General features: G+C 41.1%; 1 protein-coding gene across 1 annotated transcript in view; it reads right to left on the reverse strand.

Annotated features, from left to right (window-relative positions):
- Positions 1-23107, reverse strand: part of LOC117501468 (ectonucleotide pyrophosphatase/phosphodiesterase family member 3) — a 137199-nt gene that overhangs the window by 82077 nt on the left and 32015 nt on the right. Inside the window, exons 8-11 of the mRNA XM_034160368.1 lie at positions 16307-16426; positions 7343-7452; positions 7178-7243; positions 6934-7006 (exon numbers count right to left, since the gene is read on the reverse strand). Coding sequence (XP_034016259.1) covers positions 6934-7006; positions 7178-7243; positions 7343-7452; positions 16307-16426 — 369 coding nt within the window. The remainder of the gene's footprint in view (positions 1-6933; positions 7007-7177; positions 7244-7342; positions 7453-16306; positions 16427-23107) is intronic.

Consider the following 23107-nt stretch of genomic DNA (forward strand, 5'->3'; position numbering starts at 1 on the left):
TCGTCATAAAAACAGTAATAGTGATTTAACAACTTCTCACTGCAGGACACGCAAACACTGTGTCTGATTTATATCACGGACAAATTTCTAAAGTCCAGGAGCCTCATGTACAACGACTTGCATGGATTTCTACTGAAACATGGCATATGCCAATACCCAGCAACTGGCGTAAGCACAAATCCAAGCAAATATCCAGATGTATCAAAGTGTGCATAAGCATGATCCAAGCATGTTCCGTTTGTAATCCCACTGTACATGGAATTGAGCCACACATGCAGACCGACCAAGCTCCTCCCTGTCTCCATCTGAATATGCAAATTTATTTAGTTTGGTGGATATGTTGACGGCACAATAAGTGTGGAGTGTGTTGATGACTTCCGCCATTGTTTCTGTGTTGTCGTGTGTAAAAAGTAAAGCACCTTGGTTGAAGCAATGTGCAGAAACAACGGAAAGCTGTGGCTCGGTCGCTGTTCTCCCACACAGCTTGCCGCAATGTAAAACAAAAATGAATAAGAGCGTCTGTGTGTGTAAATGCAGAGGCTCAGAGCAGTGCACACCACACACTCAAGGTGGGTAGGATTACTTTGAAATGGAATACATGTGGATTACATGTATGCATGTACATACATTTGGATTACTTGTAATCTGATTACTTTTGGATTACATTTCAAAGTAATCCTACCCAACCTTGCACACACTAAAGTAAAAAGATATTAGGTGCGTGGTGGCTGACAGTGTGCAACATTCACAATATTACACACGTTTTATTGACAACTACTGAACACAGGGAGACAATTGGGGCTTGTTAAGAGCTCTGTAGCTTCACTGTCAAGAAAAGAAAACATTAATAATAATAACAAAAACATATTGAATGTTCGCATGCCCAAATATGCCCATGATGGTTATATAGGAACAATTACACAATAAAACTATTTAATCACCAAGCAGCGCCCCATTGCACACCACTGCCAGCCTCCAGCCTGTTCCCAACTCAATGCATTTGTGCATCACATATGAGATGTTCATTGATGGAATTAAAATGTTTCCTATTAACAAAAACAAATTCATCATGTGGTGGTGCCTTTATAGCAATATGTGTGCAGTCAATAGCTCTGATTACATTAGGGAAACTGGCCCTCACTGCAAATTGCGTTTTAATGTTGGAAGTGATGTACCTGGTTGAAATTCGGATGATTGAGAGCGCCCATGGCAATCTCAAGGTTGACTGGCACACTCCTTGATGATCAGCCAGCTCCTGCTGTATGCTCCTGCTCACAGGAAGCCCAGTGTGGTCAGAACCGGCTGTGGGAACAGACAACCCCTGGCTCCTCACTGTATTGCGCTCTTGGGCCCTGGCCGCAGTTCTGCGCACAACTCCAGTAACAGCGGAATTGATAATCAAAATCTGCCTCATCAGCCAACTACTGTCATTTGCAAAGTAAACCCCTCGCATTACCTGAGTACACGCTCAGGTCGGATTGAACCATTTGCAAGGTCTCCAACAACGCTAACACAGACATGGTTAGTGCCATTTTACACATCACTTTGTGCATGGTTTAAATCCACCCATATACATAACTGCAAACACGTGGGTGTGTTAATGTTCATAAGCGTGTCTCTGGTGTGCACATCACTCTGATGACTTTTGTTTTCACATATTAACGGTTCCCAGCATCACCTCTAATGTCTCCAGTGGAACAATAGCTGTAGAAACGTGCGTACGCCAGCCCTGATTTTTTGAGTAGCACACCACACATTTCCACAGTCATTTCACTTTGATACATCGGAACTTAGTGTGGAGACGGTCGTATGCCACGTTTTTGTGCGTACACAACCTTTTTACATGAGGCCGCTAGTGTTTTGTTCCATAGCTGTTCAGGAAAAAAAAAACCCTCCACTGAGTTGATTTTAATTATTTTATCATCTCACTCACTGTTTTGCAGTCAGTGAAAAGACCCTCTGGTGTCATCGCTGATCATTAGAGCATCATTAAGATGGCTTTATGTTGTCTGCACTCAAAAAATAAAAAGTCAGGTTGGTCAAATTCCCACTGAGAAATTTCATGACAGAAACTTTGTCACTTAAAAAAAATAAATTCTATTAACCTGAATATCATTTTTATGATTTTTTTAATGGATTTTCTCTCAACAACAACTGTAGTTGTAAATATAAATTATATATACATAATTATAAATATGAATTCAGATAAAAAACATAATGGAATAATTATATTTATCTGAATCTGTCTGAACAATTCTGGAGAGATCTGAAAATGGCTGTGCATCAACACTCCCCATCCAACAAATCTGTCCAAAGATAGATGCACCAAGCTTGTGGCATCCTATTCAAGAAGACTTGAGGCTATAATTGCTACCAAAGCTGCATCAACAAAGTATTGCGTAAAGGGTCTAAATACTTATGTCCTTGCGATTTGATGCTTCGTTTTTTATTTTAATAAATTAGCAAAACTTAAGAAAAAAAAAAACCTTTGCATGTTGTCATTATGGGGTGTTGTAAGTTGAATTTTGAGGGAAAAATAAATTTATCTCCATTTTGAATAAGGCATGACAAAATATGGGAAACATGAAGTGCTGTGAATACTTCGTGGGTGCACCGTACATGCAGACACATGACATATCTGGTGAGGAGGCTGAACTGAAATGATAGCGCTGTCGCTTGGAGGGTGATAATGTTTCTTTGTTGTGTCATGGCAAATTCAGTTTCATTTACTGTTCCAACAAATGTGAGATAAAGAACAAAAGCTAAACAAACAGTATCTTCAAATCCCACTGACTGTGCTTCTCTGAATGAGGGTGATTTCCCCTGATGGCTGTTTTTACTTTTTATCTGACTTTATAAATGGTTCCTGGAAGTCGTCACTGAAGCATTTAGTCTCAACAGAAACCTTCAGAGTTACGCTGACCCTGAAGTGCCAGGGGGGCAATGTTTGACCTGTGGGCCTTTGTTGGGGGGTCGCACTGACAGAAGTGGGTGGAGCTTCTGTGACATTACATCTGTTGTCTGTATGCGTGATAAGAGGTAATTATGAAACTGGTTGGATCCATCGTGTCCTGTTTACAGTCCTATCACAATCCCCGACATCAACAAATGTCAAAGTTCAGCAAATGCATGGAAGCACAATGTGCTAATTTAATTTTTACACCACAAGCAAATATTCTGACTTCCACGAAATCTTAAAAAAAGTATTTATAATTTTTTAATTGTGATTAATGTAAACCTTTTCTCTATTCCGCTTGAGAGATCTGTTCTGGTTTATTTATGGGCGAATTATTGCTGTGGTTTTACTTAAAGCTCGTCATAAAAACAGTAATAGTGATTTAACAACTTCTCACTGCAGATACACAACAGTGTGTCTGATTTATATCACGAAAAGTTCTAAAGTCCAGGAGCCTCCTGTACAACGACTTGCATGGATTTTCTCCTGAAACACGGCGTACACCAAAAGCCAGCAAGTGGTGTAAGCACAAAATATCCAGATGTTGTCATGATTTGCCACCGCTCAGTCCTTGATCGTTATGTTTTTTCTGTCAGTTCTGTCTTTATTGATTTCTTTTTGTCTGCTTTTTTGCTCATCTGGTTATTTTTACTTTGTCACAGTTTGTGTTTCTTTTTCCACTAACTATAGCACATGTTCAACAATCAATCGATTTTTTTTATATAGCGCCCAAAATCACAACAAACAGTTGCCCCAAGGCGCTTTATATTGTAATGCAAGGCATGTTGAGTTCCATTCTTCTTTAGTCTTTGATCCACTGTCTTTGATTTTTTTTTTTGTATTTTAATATTGTTAGTTTATGTTTTGTAGTTGTTTCATAGTCATGTCCATGCTGTCACTGCACTACCTCGTCTGTCCCTTCTCATCTCAGTTCTCATGTTTTCACACCCAGTTTCATTTGTATCACTGTCACGTCCTCTGATCACTTCACATCCTAATTAACCCACTGTGTATTTAAGCCCTGCAAGTTTGTTTTCAGTTGCTTTTTCGTTGAGGTCCTCGAACAATGCTAACACAGGCATTGTTAGTGCCATTTTCCTTATTACTTTGCGCATGCTTTTATATCCACCCATATAACTGCAAACACGGGGTGTGCTAATTGTTCATCGTGTGTCCTCTGCTGTGCACATCACTCTGATGACTTCATGTTTTCACACTATTAACAGTGTCCCAGCATCACCTCTGTGTGTCAGCAGTCGAACAATAGCTGTAGAAACGTATGCACACCAACCTGGATTGGTGCACCGCCCATTTCCACGGTCATTTCACTTTTCATATATCTGAAGAGACGGACACGCTCCACATTTTTGTGTATGAACGCCTTGTACATGAGGCCCCAGCTGTTTTGTTCCATAGCTGTTGACAAATAAAAACTCCACTCAGTTGATTTTAATTATTTTATCATCTCACTCACTGTTTTTAGTCAGTGAAAAGACTCCCCGGCAGGGGCGCAGGTTTGCATATGGACCATAGGGACAAGTCACAACCATTATTTTGGGATGGCAAAATAGTCCCTACCAATATTTAGCATTTTTGTTTATATAACAAAATCATTCACTATTTTTTTGCGAACTCGATACTATAATTTTAGTCGTCACGTTTTGTGTTTTCGACGTGCCAGTGACAGGGTTACCCATGTTGCAATTTCATTGGCTCACGTTCTTCTCACATGGACGTAAACAAAGCTCATCTCCTGGCAGGCAGTGCTTCATTTGTAAAGTGGGAGGTCCCGGAGCGCAGAGGATGGGTGGCTCCGGTGCAGTGTTGCCAGATGTACGATAATTATCGTATTTGTACGATAGTTTTGCCCTCTGTACGATGTACGATCAATAATGGGAAAAAATCCAAAATGTACGATAATTTCAGTTGTTGCCCAAACACGCATCTCTCTCTGACACCCAAGAATCATTTTGCAGGTGTTGCACTCAGGCGGCATCAAAGACACAACACACACAGGGCTGCTGCTGGCTTTGGGCTGCCGGGACAGTCATTTGAAAGCCCGCCCCCTCCCCATACAAAGTAATGAGTTCCCATCCAATCTCTGCCCTGACAGGAAGATTCCCCAACCAACATCTTTTTTTTTTTTTAAACTTTATTTCAACAAATGCAACAACAAACGAACAAAATACAAGAGCAAAGAGATATACAAGAAAAATAAAAAAAGTTAAAGTTCCTTATGGAGGTGTCAACATTTTTTCTGTGTTCAACAAAATCTGCACAAGTGGCCATGGCATCGGATGACGACAGCGACCTCGAGGTTGAATTCGACTCTTTCTAGTCTGGTAATTAACACGTTTGTGTCCCTTCACAGAAAAAAAAAAAATCTTTCTAGTAGTGCGTTCTAGTTTCCCCATTACTATAATTACTGTTTAAAAATGTGACATAAAATTCTTTGGAAATAAAAAAAAAAACACTAAAATAGCTACGTTGTATGCGTTTTGTTTGTGTACGATCATTTCTCCCAAAATACGATAATTTTGAGGTTTTGGTACGATAGTTTCATATTTCATATCTGGCAACACTGCTCCGGTGCAGAAAAACAAGAAGGGCGGGGGGGAGGGGTTGCGAACAATGCTGTGCGCCACACTTAAAATAAACTGCACACACCTTCACAAATGACACTAACACCCTGCCTTTTCCTCAAAAAATACTACATTTATGTTTGCTGTCTGTCTATGTACTTTTCTGTCACTTTTGCGCTCTTTTTCATACTTTTCCCTCGTTTCAAAAGTCACCGAACGCACTTTACCGTAATATATGCAACATATAGCATACTGTTGGAAAGCACGGGATCTTGGCTTGCTGTCAGTGTTAAATTTTTCAGAGTGAGGGCTTACATGAGAACTTACGGTAATGAGAATCAGCGGCGCACTAGTGTGAAACTTCCGTGTTTTTCCTCTGCGTTATGACATCACAGGCTTCGTTTGCCGTAATACACCATATATATCATTGGAAATCCCTTTTTTTATTTTTTTTATTAGGTTGCCAGATACCTACAACTGCATTATTGATGAAGAGAATAGATTATACATCTTGGTTGCAAAAACTTTTTTTTTTTTTTGTTAGCTCCACAAGTATTTTTTTGTTGTCTTGTTCTCTCAGGTGTAGGCCTATAGAATAGATTTGTGATTGTGATTTTGGGTGCAATTTTGTTATTTAAGCTATTTGTTTGTTTGCCTACATGCTTAATATTGTAAATAAAGTGTTAAATTATTCAGCATTATGTCGTCATATGTTATGTATTATGCTGTACTTGTGCATCTAATGGTATGAGTGGGTTAGGGGGTGGTGGTGGTGGGCAGGGGGGCCGGGGGGGGGGGGTGGTATTGTCCCTACCAAAGCTGAGACCAAGCCTACGCCCTTGCTCCCCGGTGTCATTGATGATCATTAGAGCATCATTAAGAAGGCTGACGGCTTTATATTGAGTGTACTCAAAAACGAAAAAAATTCAGGTTGGTCAAATTCCCACTGAGAGATTTCAGACAGAGAAAATTCAAGCTAAGATCAAAGAATCAATTCTACTTTTAGTTTGTCACCTCATAAAAATAAATTCTAATAACCTGAATATAATTTTTTTTATGTATAATTTATTTATGGATTTTCACAAACAGTAATGACAACAACAGTAGCTATAAATATAAATGATACAGTATATACATAATTCTAAATGATGAATTCAGGTAAAAAGATAATGTAATTATAATTATTTTTTATCTGAATTTAAATCCAAAATCTGAATTGTAATTTTACAGTCAAATTAAGAGTCAAATTAAAACTCACCTTTTTGAATAAACCCAGTGGGATGTTTAGATCTGAAATAAATTCTGAGTTTATTCAAAATCAGATGGTTTCAACATTTTTTTCTTCCATAACAAAGATGGTTGATTTTTTTTTTTTTTTAGGGTCAGGTGACCTACCCCTCCGCTGAGAGGACCGAACTTGTGTCCGGATTTGTCCGGCTCCTCCAGGTACAACGTGTAGAAATCTGGTCTGGATGGAAAAACAATTTTTATTTATGATTTAAATGTGAAACTGCTATAGAATAAAAGAGGAAAAGTGCGATGAATTAAAAAAATCAGGAACTCAGTTGGTATTTTTTTTCAACCAAAGTGTTTATGTTGACTCTGGCTTTGATTGAACTTTTTCCGGGATGGAACCAACCTTTGGTCATCAGGCAGCTGCAGCCACTTCAGCAAAGTGAAAACTCTTTCTTCAAACGGCACTTTGCTGGGAAAAAAGTGAATAAATAAATGAGACATGGAAGAACGAAGCAGACAGATCGGCTCTGAATAAAAAACAAATCGTGCTGTTTGATGATGTTCTAACCCGTTGTACGGCACACAGAGGTCAGGGAAACTCCCATTGATCTTCACGTCTGATCCCGGCCAGAAATAAGTGCCGGACTTCAGCCCCTGGTATCGGGCGGTGTGCCAGATCTACAAACACAGATGGGAGAGGCAACAGACACTGAATCCTTCACCAACCAAGACCAGTTTACACATTCTGCATTACAGCTTTCAAGTTAAGTGGGTTTTTTGGTCTGGGGTTCCACTCTTCTGAAGATCTCTCAAAGAATCTGAGCATCAAATGAGTTAAACCCATGTTTATCTAAAGACATGAAAAATACACTCTGCACATCATCAGAGTAACACCCCTGTCAACATACGCTGATTGAGGCTGAATGGCATCAGAATAACACATCCAGCCACAGTCAGGAAGTATTGAGGTGCGATCTGTAGACGGACGGACGGCAGTCTGTGAGCATCTACATAGTTGGTCCCATTCGTTCGGCTGTCTCGAGTGTGTTGCACAGTTAAAATCACTTGAGATGGGATGTATGTGGCATGCATTCATCATGTGTAGTGGGTGTAAACAGCGTGCAATCAAACCGAAAGCACCATGTGCCGCTGCACAGCACACGCTGCTGCAGATCTGAACAGGTGGTTATATCCATAATAGACCTTACAGTACAAATATATTTCCAGTCCTTCCCATAGGTGACATAAATAATGTGAAATATTGTGCCTATCATATCTGTGGCACCACGGGCAGGTGCGCCTCTCCGTGGTTTCATGCGCAGTAATGCATCACTGCATGCGTCAGAGGTTCGGAGCTGAACGTATCTCACCGCTGTAATATACATATTATTACTTGATCGTCATTTAAACTCTGTAGGAGGTGTGGCGTGGAACTGTATCGCCGGGCCATGACAACATTATTAAACATGAAACTCACCTCCAGCACGGAGCCAGGATCGTTTCACAGTGCAGAGCGCACAGGATTCAGAACCACAGCCTGTGGTGAAAAGCCTCTCACCCAGCTGCTGTGTGCAGCAAATAACCATGGCAAAAATAAATCCCATGTGATAATCTAACCGGATGTGCACTGTGAAGAAGTGAGCAAAAACAAGAACAAAAAAGAAATTAAAGTTCACTGCAAAGCCGCCGTCTAACAAATGATGGGAAAGCTTGGCCCACTACCAGCAAACTTTCAGGTGTCCAGTACACTCATGCTTCAACATGACTGAATGTTGTGAGTCAGCTGACCTTTTGGCCACGAGTGTAAAGGAATTTAATTGTCTAGTTTAAGAAAGAGTTCATGAATGAATGAATTTAGATAGACAGATAAACTTTATTGATTTCACAGAGGAGAAATTCACATATTACGTCAGCTCTTAAGAAAACACAAGATGGGTGCAAGTACAGGAAAATGTTCATTGAACAGTGTGTGCAAGGATAAGCAATGATAATAATACTTGTGACAGTACAAGACATAAGAAATAAGGTAGAAATAGAATATATATGTGTATATATACACACACACACGCACTCACATACGTGCGTATATGTATATATATATATATATATACATACATACATACACACACACCCACGTACATACCTATATACATATATATGTATACATATATACGTGTGTGTGTGTGTGTATATATATATATATATATATATATATATATATATATATATATATATATATATATATATATATATATATATATATATATATATGTATACATATGCATATACACATACACCCATACATGCATACCCATATGCACACACATACCTATACACATATACATATGCATATATATAAACATGATTGGGATTGAAAGGGAGATAGGAGCATCTTCTTTACAATATGTGAAATGGAGTTTAGATCAATCAATCAATCAATTTTTTTATATAGCGCCAAATCACAACAAACAGTTGCCCCAAGGCGCTTTATATTGTAAGGCAAGGCCATACAATAATTATGTAAAACCCCAACGGTCAAAACGACCCCCTGTGAGCAAGCACTTGGCTACAGTGGGAAGGAAAAACTCCCTTTTAACAGGAAGAAACCTCCAGCAGAACCAGGCTCAGGGAGGGGCAGTCTTCTGCTGGGACTGGTTGGGGCTGAGGGAGAGAACCAGGAAAATGACATGCTGTGGAGGGGAGCAGAGATCGATCACTAATGATTAAATGCAGAGTGGTGCATACAGAGCAAAAAGAGAAAGAAACAGTGCATCATGGGAACCCCCCAGCAGTCTACGTCTATAGCAGCATAACTAAGGGATGGTTCAGGGTCACCTGATCCAGCCCTAACTATAAGCTTTAGCAAAAAGGAAAGTTTTAAGCCTAATCTTAAAAGTAGAGAGGGTGTCTGTCTCCCTGATCTGAATTGGGAGCTGGTTCCACAGGAGAGGAGCCTGAAAGCTGAAGGCTCTGCCTCCCATTCTACTCTTACAAACCCTAGGAACTACAAGTAAGCCTGCAGTCTGAGAGCGAAGCGCTCTATTGGGGTGATATGGTACTACGAGGTCCCTAAGATAAGATGGGACCTGATTATTCAAAACCTTATAAGTAAGAAGAAGAATTTTAAATTCTATTCTAGAATTAACAGGAAGCCAATGAAGAGAGGCCAATATGGGTGAGATATGCTCTCTCCTTCTAGTCCCCGTCAGTACTCTAGCTGCAGCATTTTGAATTAACTGAAGGCTTTTTAGGGAACTTTTAGGACAACCTGATAATAATGAATTACAATAGTCCAGGCTAGAGGAAATAAATGCATGAATTAGTTTTTCAGCATCACTCTGAGACAAGACCTTTCTGATTTTAGAGATATTGCGTAAATGCAAAAAAGCAGTCCTACATATTTGTTTAATATGCGCTTTGAATGACATATCCTGATCAAAAATGGCTCCAAGATTTCTCACAGTATTACTAGAGGTCAGGGTAATGCCATCCAGAGTAAGGATCTGGTTAGACACCATGTTTCTAAGATTTGTGGGGCCAAGTACAATAACTTCAGTTTTATCTGAGTTTAAAAGCAGGAAATTAGAGGTCATCCATGTCTTTATGTCTGTAAGACAATCCTGCAGTTTAGCTAATTGGTGTGTGTCCTCTGGCTTCATGGATAGATAAAGCTGGGTATCATCTGCGTAACAATGAAAATTTAAGCAATACTGTCTAATAATACTGCCTAAGGGAAGCATGTATAAAGTGAATAAAATTGGTCCTAGCACAGAACCTTGTGGAACTCCATAATTAACTTTAGTCTGTGAAGAAGATTCCCCATTTACATGAACAAATTGTAATCTATTAGACAAATATGATTCAAACCATCGCAGCGCAGTGCCTTTAATACCTATGGCATGCTCTAATCTCTGTAATAAAATTTTATGGTCAACAGTATCAAAAGCAGCACTGAGGTCTAACAGAACAAGCACAGAGATGAGTCCACTGTCCGAGGGCATAAGAAGATCATTTGTAACCTTCACTAATGCTGTTTCTGTACTATGATGAATTCTAAAACCTGACTGAAACTCTTCAAATAGACCATTCCTCTGCAGATGATCAGTTAGCTGTTTTACAACTACCCTTTCAAGAATTTTTGAGAGAAAAGGAAGGTTGGAGATTGGCCTATAATTAGCTAAGATAGCTGGGTCAAGTGATGGCTTTTTAAGTAATGGTTTAATTACTGCCACCTTAAAAGCCTGTGGTACATAGCCAACTAACAAAGATAGATTGATCATATTTAAGATCGAAGCATTAAATAATGGTAGGGCTTCCTTGAGCAGCCTGGTAGGAATGGGGTCTAATAAACATGTTGATGGTTTGGATGAAGTAACTAATGAAAATAACTCAGACAGAACAATCGGAGAGAAACAGTCTAACCAAATACCGGCATCACTGAAAGCAGCCAAAGATAACGATACGTCTTTTGGATGGTTATGAGTAATTTTTTCTCTAATAGTTAAAATTTTGTTAGCAAAGAAAGTCATGAAGTCATTACTAGTTAAAGTTAATGGAATACTCAGCTCAATAGAGCTCTGACTCTTTGTCAGCTTGGCTACAGTGCTGAAAAGAAACCTGGGGTTGTTCTTATTTTCTTCAATTAGTGATGAGTAGAAAGATGTCCTAGCTTTACGGAGGGCTTTTTTATAGAGCAACAGACTCTTTTTCCAGGCTAAGTGAAGATCTTCTAAATTAGTGAGACGCCATTTCCTCTCCAACTTACGGGTTATCTGCTTTAAGCTACGAGTTTGTGAGTTATACCACGGAGTCAGGCACTTCTGATTTAAAGCTCTCTTTTTTAGAGGAGCTACAGCATCTAAAGTTGTCTTCAATGAGGATGTAAAACTATTGATGAGATACTCTATCTCACTTACAGAGTTTAGGTAGCTACTCTGCACTGTGTTGGTATATGGCATTAGAGAACATAAAGAAGGAATCATATCTTAACCCTAGTTACAGCGCTTTCTGAAAGACTTCTAGTGTAATGAAACTTATTCCCCACAGCTGGGTAGTCCATCAGAGTAAATGTAAATGTTATTAAGAAATGATCAGACAGAAGGGAGTTTTCAGGGAATACTGTTAAGTCTTCTATTTCCATACCATAAGTCAGAACAAGATCTAAGATATGATTAAAGTGGTGGGTGGACTCAATTACTTTTAGAGCAAAGCCAATAGAGTCTAATAATAGATTAAATGCAGTGTTGAGGCTGTCATTCTCAGCATCTGTGTGGATGTTAAAATCGCCCACTATAATTATCTTATCTGAGCTAAGCACTAAGTCAGACAAAAGGTCTGAAAATTCACAGAGAAACTCACAGTAACGACCAGGTGGACGATAGACAATAACAAATAAAACTGGTTTTTGGGACTTCCAATTTGGATGGACAAGACTAAGAGTCAAGCTTTCAAATGAATTAAAGCTCTGTCTGGGTTTTTGATTAATTAATAAGCTGGAATGGAAGATTGCTGCTAATCCTCCGCCCCGGCCCGTGCTACGAGCATTCTGACAGTTAGTGTGACTCGGGGGTGTTGACTCATTTAAACTAACATATTCATCCTGCTGTAACCAGGTTTCTGTAAGGCAGAATAAATCAATATGTTGATCAATTATTATATCATTTACCAACAGGGACTTAGAAGAGAGAGACCTAATGTTTAATAGACCACATTTAACTGTTTTAGTCTGTGGTGCAGTTGAAGGTGCTATATTATTTTTTCTTTTTGAATTTTTATGCTAAAATAGATTTTTCTGGTTATTGGTAGTCTGGGAGCAGGCACCGTCTCTACGGGGATGGGGTAATGAGGGGATGGCAGGGGGAGAGAAGCTGCAGAGAGGTGTGTAAGATTACAACTCTGCTTCCTGGTCCCAACCCTGGATAGTCACGGTTTGGAGGATTTAAGAAAATTGGCCAGATTTCTAGAAATGAGAGCTGCTCCATCCAAAGTGGGATGGATGCTGTCTCTCCTAACAAGACCAGCTTTTCCCCAGAAGCTTTGCCAATTATCTATGAAGCCCACCTCATTTTTTGGACACCACTCAGACAGCCAGCAATTCAAGGAGAACATGCGGCTAAACATGTCACTCCCGGTCTGATTGGGGAGGGGCCCAGAGAAAACTACAGAGTCCGACATTGTTTTTGCAAAGTTACACACCGATTTAATGTTAATTTTAGTGACCTCCGATTGGCGTAACCGGGTGTTATTACTGCCAACGTGAATTACAATCTTACCAAATTTACGCTTAGCCTTAGCCAGCAGTTTCAAATTTCCTTCAATGTCGCCTGCTCTGGCCCCCGGAAGACAATTGACTATGGTTGCTGGTGTCGCTAACTTCACATTTCGCAAAACAGAGTCGCCAATAACCAGAGTTTGATCCTCGGCGGGTGTGTCGCCGAGTGGGGAAAAACGGTTAGAGATGTGAACGGGTTGGCGTGTACACGGGGCTTCTGTTTAGAACTACGCTTCCTCCTCACAGTCACCCAGTCGGCCTGCTTTCCCGGCTGCTCGGGATCTGCCAGGGGGTAACTAACGGCGTCTAAGCTACCTTGGTCCGCACCGACTACAGGGGCCTGGCTAGCTGTAGAATTTTCCACGGTGTGGAGCCAAGTCTCCAATTCGCCCAGCCTGGCCTCCAAAGCTACGAATAAGCTACACTTATTACAAGTACCGTTACTGCTAAAGGAGGCCGAGGAATAACTAAACATTTCACACTCAGAGCAGAAAAGTGCGGGAGAGACAGGAGAAGCCGCCATGCTAAATCGGCTAAGAGCTAGTAGCTACGCTAAGCTAGCGGATTCCTAAAAACACGCAAAGTGAATAATGTGTAAATAATTTAGAGGTGATTCAGCAGAAGGAGTGCTTTAGTTAAGGCACGTAAAGATTACACTGGGAAACAAATCGTAATCTAGATAACTAGATCAATCTAACTGCGCAGATTAAACAGCTAACAGATACAGAAAAACACCGCTGTGCTCCGGAACAGGAAGTGATACAATACCGCAGTGAGAGCCACCACCAGTAGAGGCAAGTAAGAGTCAAGTGCACCAAGTCACCTTACCACAAGATGTGGTAAGGTGACATTAGTGCTGGGATTTGTAAACTAGTTGTTATTGCACATGATATGTGGACATATTATTGCATGTGGTTATTTCACAGTGTTATTGTACAGCCTGACAGCAGCAGGGAGGAACGACCTGCGGTATCGTTCCTTCTTGCACTGAGGGTGCCTCAGTCTGTCACTGAACGAGCTGGTCAGCTCCACTACAGTCTGGTGCAGAGGGTGAGAGGAGTTGTTCATGATGGATTTGAGCTTGGTTAACACCCTCCTCTCAGCCACCTCCTCCAGAGACTCCAGGACAGAGCTGGACTTCCTGACCAGCTTGTTCAGTTTCTTTCTCTCCCGCTCTGTGCTGCCCGGGGCCCAACAGACGACAGCATAGAGGAGAGCTGAGGCTACAACAGAGTCGTAGAAGGTCTTAAGCAGAAGCCTGCTCATTCCAAAGGATCTCAGTCTTTTCAGGAGGTGGAGGTGTCTCTGTCCCTTCTTGTACAGGGAGTCGGTGTTGTGAGTCCAGTCCAGTTTGATGTTGAGGTGAACACCCAGGTATTTGAGACTGTCCACAGTCTTTATGTCTTCCCCCTGGATGTTCACTGGTGGATAAGGTGGTGGTTTCTTCCTGAAGTCGATCACCATCTCCTTCGTCTTACTGGTGTTGAGACACAAGTGGTTGCGCTCACACCAGTCCACGAAGTCTGTGATGACCGACCTGTACTCCAGCTCGTTCCCCTCAGACACAGGACCCACAATGACGGAGTCAAAGAACTTCTGGAGGTGGCAGCTGTCTGTGTTGTAGGTGAAGTCCGAGGTGTAGAGGGTGAAGAGGAAAGGCAAGAGGACAGTGCCCTGGGGGGCCCCGGTGCTGCACCTTACCACCTCAGACTGACAGCCGCACGTACTGCGGGCGGTCAGTGAGGTAGTCGATGGTCCAGGCAGCGAGGTGTTCATCCACACCTGCCTCCTCCAGCTTCCCCCTCAGCAGTGCCGGTCTGATAGTGTTAAAAGCACTGGAGAAATCAAAGAACATGACTCTCACAGCGCTCCCGCCGGTCTCCAGGTGGGTGAGTACTCATTGCAGTAGGTAGATGACAGCATCATCTACCCTGATGTTGGGCCTGTAGGCAAACTGCAGTGGGTCCTGGGTGTCGCTCACCACGGTGCGGAGGTGAGACAGGACGAGCCGTTCCATGGTCTTCATGAGTCATGGTCACCACAAGTAGCTCCACATCCAAGGAGCAGATATGCTCCTTCACGTGAATATGAGACCCACTGCACCATTTCTCGTTCACATAAATGGCGAGCCCCCCTCCTCTTTTTTCCGCTCTCCACTAGCGTCCTGTCCGCGTGGATGAGTATGAAGCCATCCATGTTGAGTAAAGAGTTCGGTGTCTCCATGACGCACATGAGACTGCAGTCTTTATACAGCCTCTGGAAACGGGTTAGCGCTGATAGCTCCTCTGTCTTGTTGTGGAGAGATCTTACATTCCCCATGACCACAGACGGAATATAAGTCCTTCTCCACTTCGTCTGTCCACCTCTGCAGCCTCTCCATTTCTTCTGAATGTCTGCAGGTACGTCCGGGTGCTCAGCATAGCGGGGACCCGGCCCACTGTGCATTGAGTCTCTTAGTCCAAGCAGCTGATCCCGGCTATAAACAGTGGGACGTCCGGAGCTGCAGACAAAGGGATTTCCCAGCGCTTCCTCGAAAAGTGAAGAGACCATCATAAAACTAATCACAAGAGCAAAAAAAGTGGGTTTCCCATGTGCATACTTGCACAGGGTACCACCCACTGCAAATAAAAACAAATAAGCACCATTAAAAAGTATTAAAAATAGCGAAAGTAGGAAAAGAGGGAGCAGAGCTGAATTAACAGGCTGCTGCTTCAACAGCGCCATCTTGAAAAAAAAAATTGTAATTTGTAAATCACAGTCAAAGCAGTCAGCGTTTTCTCTGAACTGACACTTGATTCACTTTCAACAAAATCCACATTCCAAATTCTCATATTTGCGTCAATGCCTTTTATATTAAATTAAATGTCTACATACAGTATTTGGTATTACTCATCCTGGTGTGTTTTTCATATCAAACTGTAGAATCCTGACAAGATGTCAAAATAAAGCATTTGCAGGTTTGAGAAAATCTTCTCTGATTAACATATAAGCAACAGAATAATGTGCTTTTATTGTGAAATACACAGAGGAAGCAGTTGGTCAGCAAAAGTAGAAAAATGATGTGTCTTGAATACTGAAAGGTTTATTTCAAAAACTTCAGTTGTATGCAGGTTTGTGCTAATTGCTCCATAATTTTAGTATTTCTATTCCAAGTAAGGGAAAATGTTATTAAAGATTTTATGATGACTGGATCAGCAGTTTTGGGTAGGTTTTGGTTAATAATTACGCAGAAAAGTCGTGTTGAGTGGATGATAGACTCACAGGCTGGCCGAGGTACCAGCGAGGATTGTCCTTCTCTGAATTGGACAGACTGAAGGTGGCGTCAAATACCGGGTCGTACATCTCATTGTCAATCAAACCATTGGCCTCTGGATATAAACCCTGAGAAACAAAATGAAGACATATAAGAAAAAGAAGAGAAGTGCAAATGAAGGAGACATCTACACTCGCTCGCTCTACACACAGCAATATAAGTGTACAAGTAAATATACATCTGTAATGTCTGTAATGGTGATTTTGACTGTGTATGACTTCATTATGAAGTCATTCAATCACAGATATTTTCACTGTTGATTTTCCAGGTCAAGTCCGTGGACCCGGTGTCGCAGACCAAACGGTCCGCCCCTAAAAAATCAGTCTGCCTTTTGCATCTGCGCATGTATCATTTCGGACCACAGCAGAGTCTCTTCACCCAAAGCGATTAAATGGATTAATGGGATTATTAACCATCAGATGATAAAGGTAAAACCTCTTAAATCATTCGAAAGTCAGTTTTAAGCAGAAACTTGACGAAATTCTGTGACGCTTTGAAATAACCGACGTGCGGTGAACGCATCAGCTAGCAGCTTGTGTAGCCGCGGCGCTCTGATTGCTTCTGCCGCCTTTTCTGATGAAATAATGCTGAATTTATGTTGAAATGACTGTTGTACAAAAGCTGCAGATATCTGTCGCTGAGATAGATGATGACTGGAGTGCAGTTTGAAGCACAAACGAGGTGATAATCCGTGAACCGCGTCATCGGGGGGGAGGGTACCGATTTTTAGGGGGACCTTTCGGTCGGCGACACCGGTACACATCCTCCCTGACCAAGAAAGCCCACCAGCAACTGTGCTTCCTCAGACGGCTAAGGAGAGCTCACCCTCCTCCTTACATCCTCACCACTTTCTACAGGGACACGGTCGAGAGCATCCTAACAAACTGCATCTCTATCTTTAATTAGAGATGCCTTGTCTTTAATTCCTGCAACTTGTCAAATCATGTGCCCACATTACACCCTGGATAAGTGTATGTCAGCCTACAAATCCATCTGTCGGCCTGCTCCTGGAAAGTGTGATCCTAACGTGATACATCTGCTCTCACGGTACGGGCGAAACTGAAATGGAAAAAGTCTGTGTATAAATATATACATATCGTCAGATGATTGCAAGGAAGAACTGAGAGACTTTCTTGAAGACACGGACTGACAGATCTTTGACTCGTGTGATAACCCTCATGACCTGACAGACATACATGGATACTTACACTGACAGCAGTCCTACTTTTCAAATTAATACAGATCACAGTTTTAAAAAATGTTCACAGTGCCACTACTTGCTACACAAGCTCAACAATTTTGGACTGAGACAAGCTATTTTAGAAACGGTGTATAAGAGCCTGGTGGAAAGTATTTTATCATTTTAATATGGTCATGTGGTGTGGAAATTTGAAGATTAAATGGAGAAACAAACTGAAAAAAATAGTGAACTCCAAGTTCACTATTGAGCCACAGAAGCAGTTGAGTAGTCTGTATGATGAATTAATAACAAGTGAAGATGAGAAGATCATTAATGACTCCTCCCATCCTTTGTATAGTGAATTTGAGCTTTTACCTTCAGGGAAGCGTTGCAGACGACCAATAGCAAGGAAGAACCTTTATAAAAGGTCCTTTGTCCCGGACGCTGTCAATGCAATAAATAAAAATAGAAGGTAGCTGCTTAACTTTACATCTGCTCCCTACTTTTGCTGATGGCTTTTTTTTTGCCACTGCAGGTTTTTCTGTGGTGTACTTTTATTAGTATGTTTTTGAATGTGTGATGACTGGATAGTAACTGTATTTTAAATGCACTTATAATATTTATTATATTTTATACATATTTTTGCACTATATTTTTGTTACATTTCTACTCTGCAATGTTTTATTATATGTCCTGTACAGTAGTGTTCAGAATAATAGCAGTGCTATGTGACTATGTGACTATTTCTTATTGTTACATGGGAAACAAGGTACCAGTAGATTCAGTAGATTCTCACAAATCCAACAAGACCAAGCATTCATGATATGCACACTCTTAAGGCAATGAAATTGGGCTATTAGAAAAAAAAATAAGTAGAAAAGGGGGTGTTCACAATAATAGTAGCATCTGCTGTTGACGCTACAAACTCAAAACTGTTATGTTCAAACTGCTTTTTTAGCAATCCTGTGACTCACTAAACTAGTATTTAGTTGTATAACCACAGTTTTTCAGGATTTCTTCACATCTGCAAGGCATTCATTTTGTTGGTTTGGAACCAAGATTTTGCTTGTTTACTAGTGTGCTTGGGGTCATTGTCTTGTTGAAACACCCATTTCAAGGGCATGTCCTCTTCAGCACAAGGCAACATGACCTCTTCAAGTATTTTGACATATCCAAACTGATCCATGATACCTGGTATGCAATATATAGGCCCAACACCATAGTAGGAGAAACATGCCCATATCATGATGCTTGCACCACCATGCTTCACTGTCTTCACTGTGAACTGTGGCTTGAATTCAGAGTTTGGGGGTCGTGTCACAAACTGTCTGCGGCCCTTGGACCCAAAAAGAACAATTTTACTCTCATCAGTCCACAAAATATTCCTCCATTTCTCTTTAGGCCAGTTGATGTGTTCTTTGGTAAATTGTAACCTCTTCTGCACGTCTTTTATTTAACAGAGGGACTTTGTGGGGGATTCTTGCAAATAAATTAGCTTCTCATAGGCGTCTTCTAACTGTCACAGCACTTACAGGTAACTCCAGACTGTCTTTGATCATCCTGGAGCTGATCAATGGGTGAGCCTGTGCCATTCTGGTTATTCTTCTATCCATTTTGATGGTTGTTTTCCATTTTCTTCCACGCGTCTCTGTTTTTTTTTTGTCCATTTTAAAGCACTGGAGATCATTGTAGATGAACAGCCTATAATTTTTTGCACCTGCGTATAAGTTTTCCCCTCTCCAATCAGCTTCAAACTATGCTGTTCTTCTGAACAATGTCTTGAACGTCCCATTTTCCTCAGGCTTTCAAAGAGAAAAGCATGTTCAACAGGTGCTGGCTTCATCCTTAAATAGGGGACACCTGATTCACACCTGTTTGTTCCACAAAATTGACGAACTCACTGACTGAATGCCACACTACTATTATTGTGAACACCCCTTTTCTACTTTTTTTTTACTAATAGCCCAATTTCATAGCCTTAAGAGTGTGCATATCATGAATGCTTGGTCTTGTTGGATTTGTGAGAATCCACTGAATCTCCTGGTACCTCGTTTCCCATGTAACAATAAGAAATATACTTAAAACCTGGATTAATCTTTTTAGTCACATAGCACTACTATTATTCTGAACACTGCTGTATGTGCTACTGTCTTGAGATATGGGCAGCACGGCGGTTTAGTGCTTAGCACTGTTGCCTCACAGCAAGAAGGTCATGGGATCGATTCCCACCTGTGGCCTTTCTGTGTGGAGTTTGCATGTTCTCCCCTTGTTTGCGTGGGTTTTCTCCAGGTGCTCCGGTTTCCTCCCACATCTAATGACATGCAGCTTAGGTGAACTGGAAAAATTGTCCAGGTTTCCCTTGTTAAAGAGATCTCAGTCTCAGTGGGACTAACCTGGTTAAATAAAATATGTCAATGGTGAAACCAAAAGTGAATTTCCATTCTGTGGACAATAATGTTTTAGTAATTGTAAAATATGACATGAGAGCTGCACTGTCGTGCACCATAAGGTTCTGGAGAGAGTGGTGAGAGCTGCTGAGAAGGTCACTGGTGTTCCCCTCCCTCCCATCAAGGACACTGCCCACAGCCGCTACCTGTCAAAAGTCACAAAAATCATTGCAGACCCCACACATCCAACCACAGACTCTTCTCAGGGCATTTGGAGCAGAACCTCCAGATTCTGCAAAAACTTCTTCCCCATATTGTGTACATGTTAACATTTTAACTATTTGCACGGCTTTGCACCTTTAATTGCACATTGCAGTATTTATATTTATTGTATACCTATTATTTAGTATATTCACACTCATAGTATATTTGTTTTTTAGTATATTTGCTCTTCAGTGGCGGCGCCAGGAAATTTTTGTTGGGGGGGCTGGGGTAAAAGTTGGAGGGGCTCCACAAAATGTTGTCGAAATGAACAATATATAGTCAATTCCTTTATAAATACCAAGGTATATGTTTTAGTCACCCATGCTCCTCTAAAATGTGGTATCAATGCACACACACATCACTTAGAATGATTGCATTCATCACTTTGTTCAGTTACGCAATACTGAGATGTTCTCAGCGCAAAACTGCAGTTGAGATCCACAAGTACGTCAATCGCTATTCACATTATTGGCAGAATTATTGGGGGGGGTGTGGGGGGCGAGGGGGAGCTTGGCTCATTATTGGGGGAGCTTAAGCCCCCCCAAGCCCCCCCTTGGCGCTGCCACTGTTGGTCTTTCATATTATTCATCTTTGTTTTTGTGTGGAGACAGTGGCAATGAAATTTCATTCCAGTTTGTGCCTTTCACAAGGTAGAATGACAATAAAGAAATCACCTCAGGTTATCTATCCCAGTAATGTGCTCTCCAAGTTTGAAGGAAATCCATCCATTTTTGAGTTATTTTGACCACAGACATACACATCAGTTAAATCCTGCTGTTGCCATTGTGCCAATACACAGAGTAAAGAGCCACAAAGGAGAAAACACAAAGAAGAAAAGAAGCAGAAAAGAGAAATAAAAAAGAAAATTTTAAGGAAAGAAACAGAAAGAGGAGAATAAAAGATGGTAAAAATGACTTCAAGTGGGAATTCCTTTGGTATAAATGTTCAATTTGACTAATTTCGTCATAATTCACTAATAATTCTACTTTTACTGGCTGTGGATGAGCACGGATGCATCACTGCTTCCACACATCTACTACTGTTGATACAAAATATATCAGCCATCACGTCAGTGGGTGTCGACATTATATACAGTGGGTTTTCCCGCGCCAGGTGGCAACACAATTCCAGAAAAACTCTTACCAGCATTTCCTGGCACACAACTGAGCCATTCCAAATCTGCCGTGCATTTGTTCACTTCAAAAAACCAGGATCTGTGTGCACGTACAACTCTCAAAGATACATGTTATTCTGCCAGATTTTAGAAAGTTCAATTAGTTAAAAATGTTGAAACTAATAATAATAATAAAATACAGGATTTTAGTGATGTCATTCTTTAACTGCAACAACAAACTGATCTGCTGGAATCATTTCTTTACATTTTAAGTTTCACATAAACAGTATGTTGTAAGTTGTACATAAACCACATGGGGAACCTGACATCTGGCACTATAACCATGAACACAGGCACACCACAAGGGTGTGTGCTCAGTCTGGCACTCTTCACTTCCTTCACCCAGGACTGTGTCCCCACTCACTCCTCCAACACCCTGATAAAGTTTGTCAACAGCACTGCGATGGTAGGCCTTATCAGGGACAACAACGAGACCTGGTGCAGGGAGGAGGTCAAACACCTGTCAGAGTGATGGGCAGACATCATAGACTTCAGGAGGACCAGGAGAGTCTCACAGCCCCCATGACACATCAGCAGTTCCTTGGCACTCACATCACCAAGGATCTGACATGGGCATTACATACCCACAACCTGGTGAAAAAAAGGAGAGCAGAAGATGTTCTTCCTGAGGAAGCTGAAGCAGGCTGGTGTGGCTCCACAGCTGCTCAGGAACTTCTGCAGAAGCACCATCAAGAACATTCTCTGGCAGGGCTGCACAGTGTGGTACCGTAGAAAAGATCGTTCCAGGGTGGTGAAAACAGCACAGAGGATTATAGGAGCTGATCCCCAGACTTAGACTCTGTGTATGTTGAGTACTTGCAGACAGGGGCGTAGCACCAAATTCTGGGCTCAAGGTACTAGCCATATTGAAGACCCCCCTCCCCCCACTGTTATGTTCTTTTTTATTAAAGCAAACACCAAATTTCTAATGCGTAGTCAAACCAAGTCTAAAGCACGTATACCTTAGATCACACCTGGGAGTCAGAACCCTTTTTAAAGTTGGGGGAGCAATATTGAGTTGGGGGGTCTGGGGGACCCAGATCCCCCAACTCAATATAGCTAGCTTTCAAGCTCACCTCTCTTTTCAAAGAATTTGGTTAGCAGCTGCTTTCCCTCATTTAGTTTTCTTTCCCTGTCCTTTTCTCTTCTTTTTTGAAATCCGGACTTTGATTTTTTAGGAAACACATTTTATTTCAGCCTAAACACTAGGGCTGCAACTAACAATTATTTTACTAATCAGTTTATCGGTCAATTATTATTATTATTTATTTTTTTTACTTACATGTGAGTTTTGCCATTATTTCTTTGAGTTATTATTAAAAGGCCTTTGTCACACAACATCAACGTTTGACCTTGTAACAAAGTTATGTTATATTCTCGTCAAAATTATACCTGGAGTAGTGTTTTGTTTTATTTTGCACATACATACATCACCGACACACCACAAAGAGATTTCCATCAGGTTTAGATGCCTACAGCAACTATCTCAACCACTGACAACATATTACAGCAAGAGTCCACGAAAGGACTGACGAAAGTGTAATATGCTATATTTAATAAGATATTTTCATGAAAAAAGACACAAATGTGCAGTTTACTGCATTTTATTTTTTTTCTTGTGTAAAAACACAGCTTAGATGTGGTTTGACCGAAACAAATTTGCGTCAGGGTCAGGAACAGGTCTCTCACCGTTGTCTCGGCCTACGGGCCGAGCAGCAGTGCAGAGTACCCGGAGTCCCCTGGG

This window comes from Thalassophryne amazonica, chromosome 20 (assembly GCF_902500255.1).
Source record: "Thalassophryne amazonica chromosome 20, fThaAma1.1, whole genome shotgun sequence".
NCBI lineage: Eukaryota > Metazoa > Chordata > Actinopteri > Batrachoidiformes > Batrachoididae > Thalassophryne > Thalassophryne amazonica.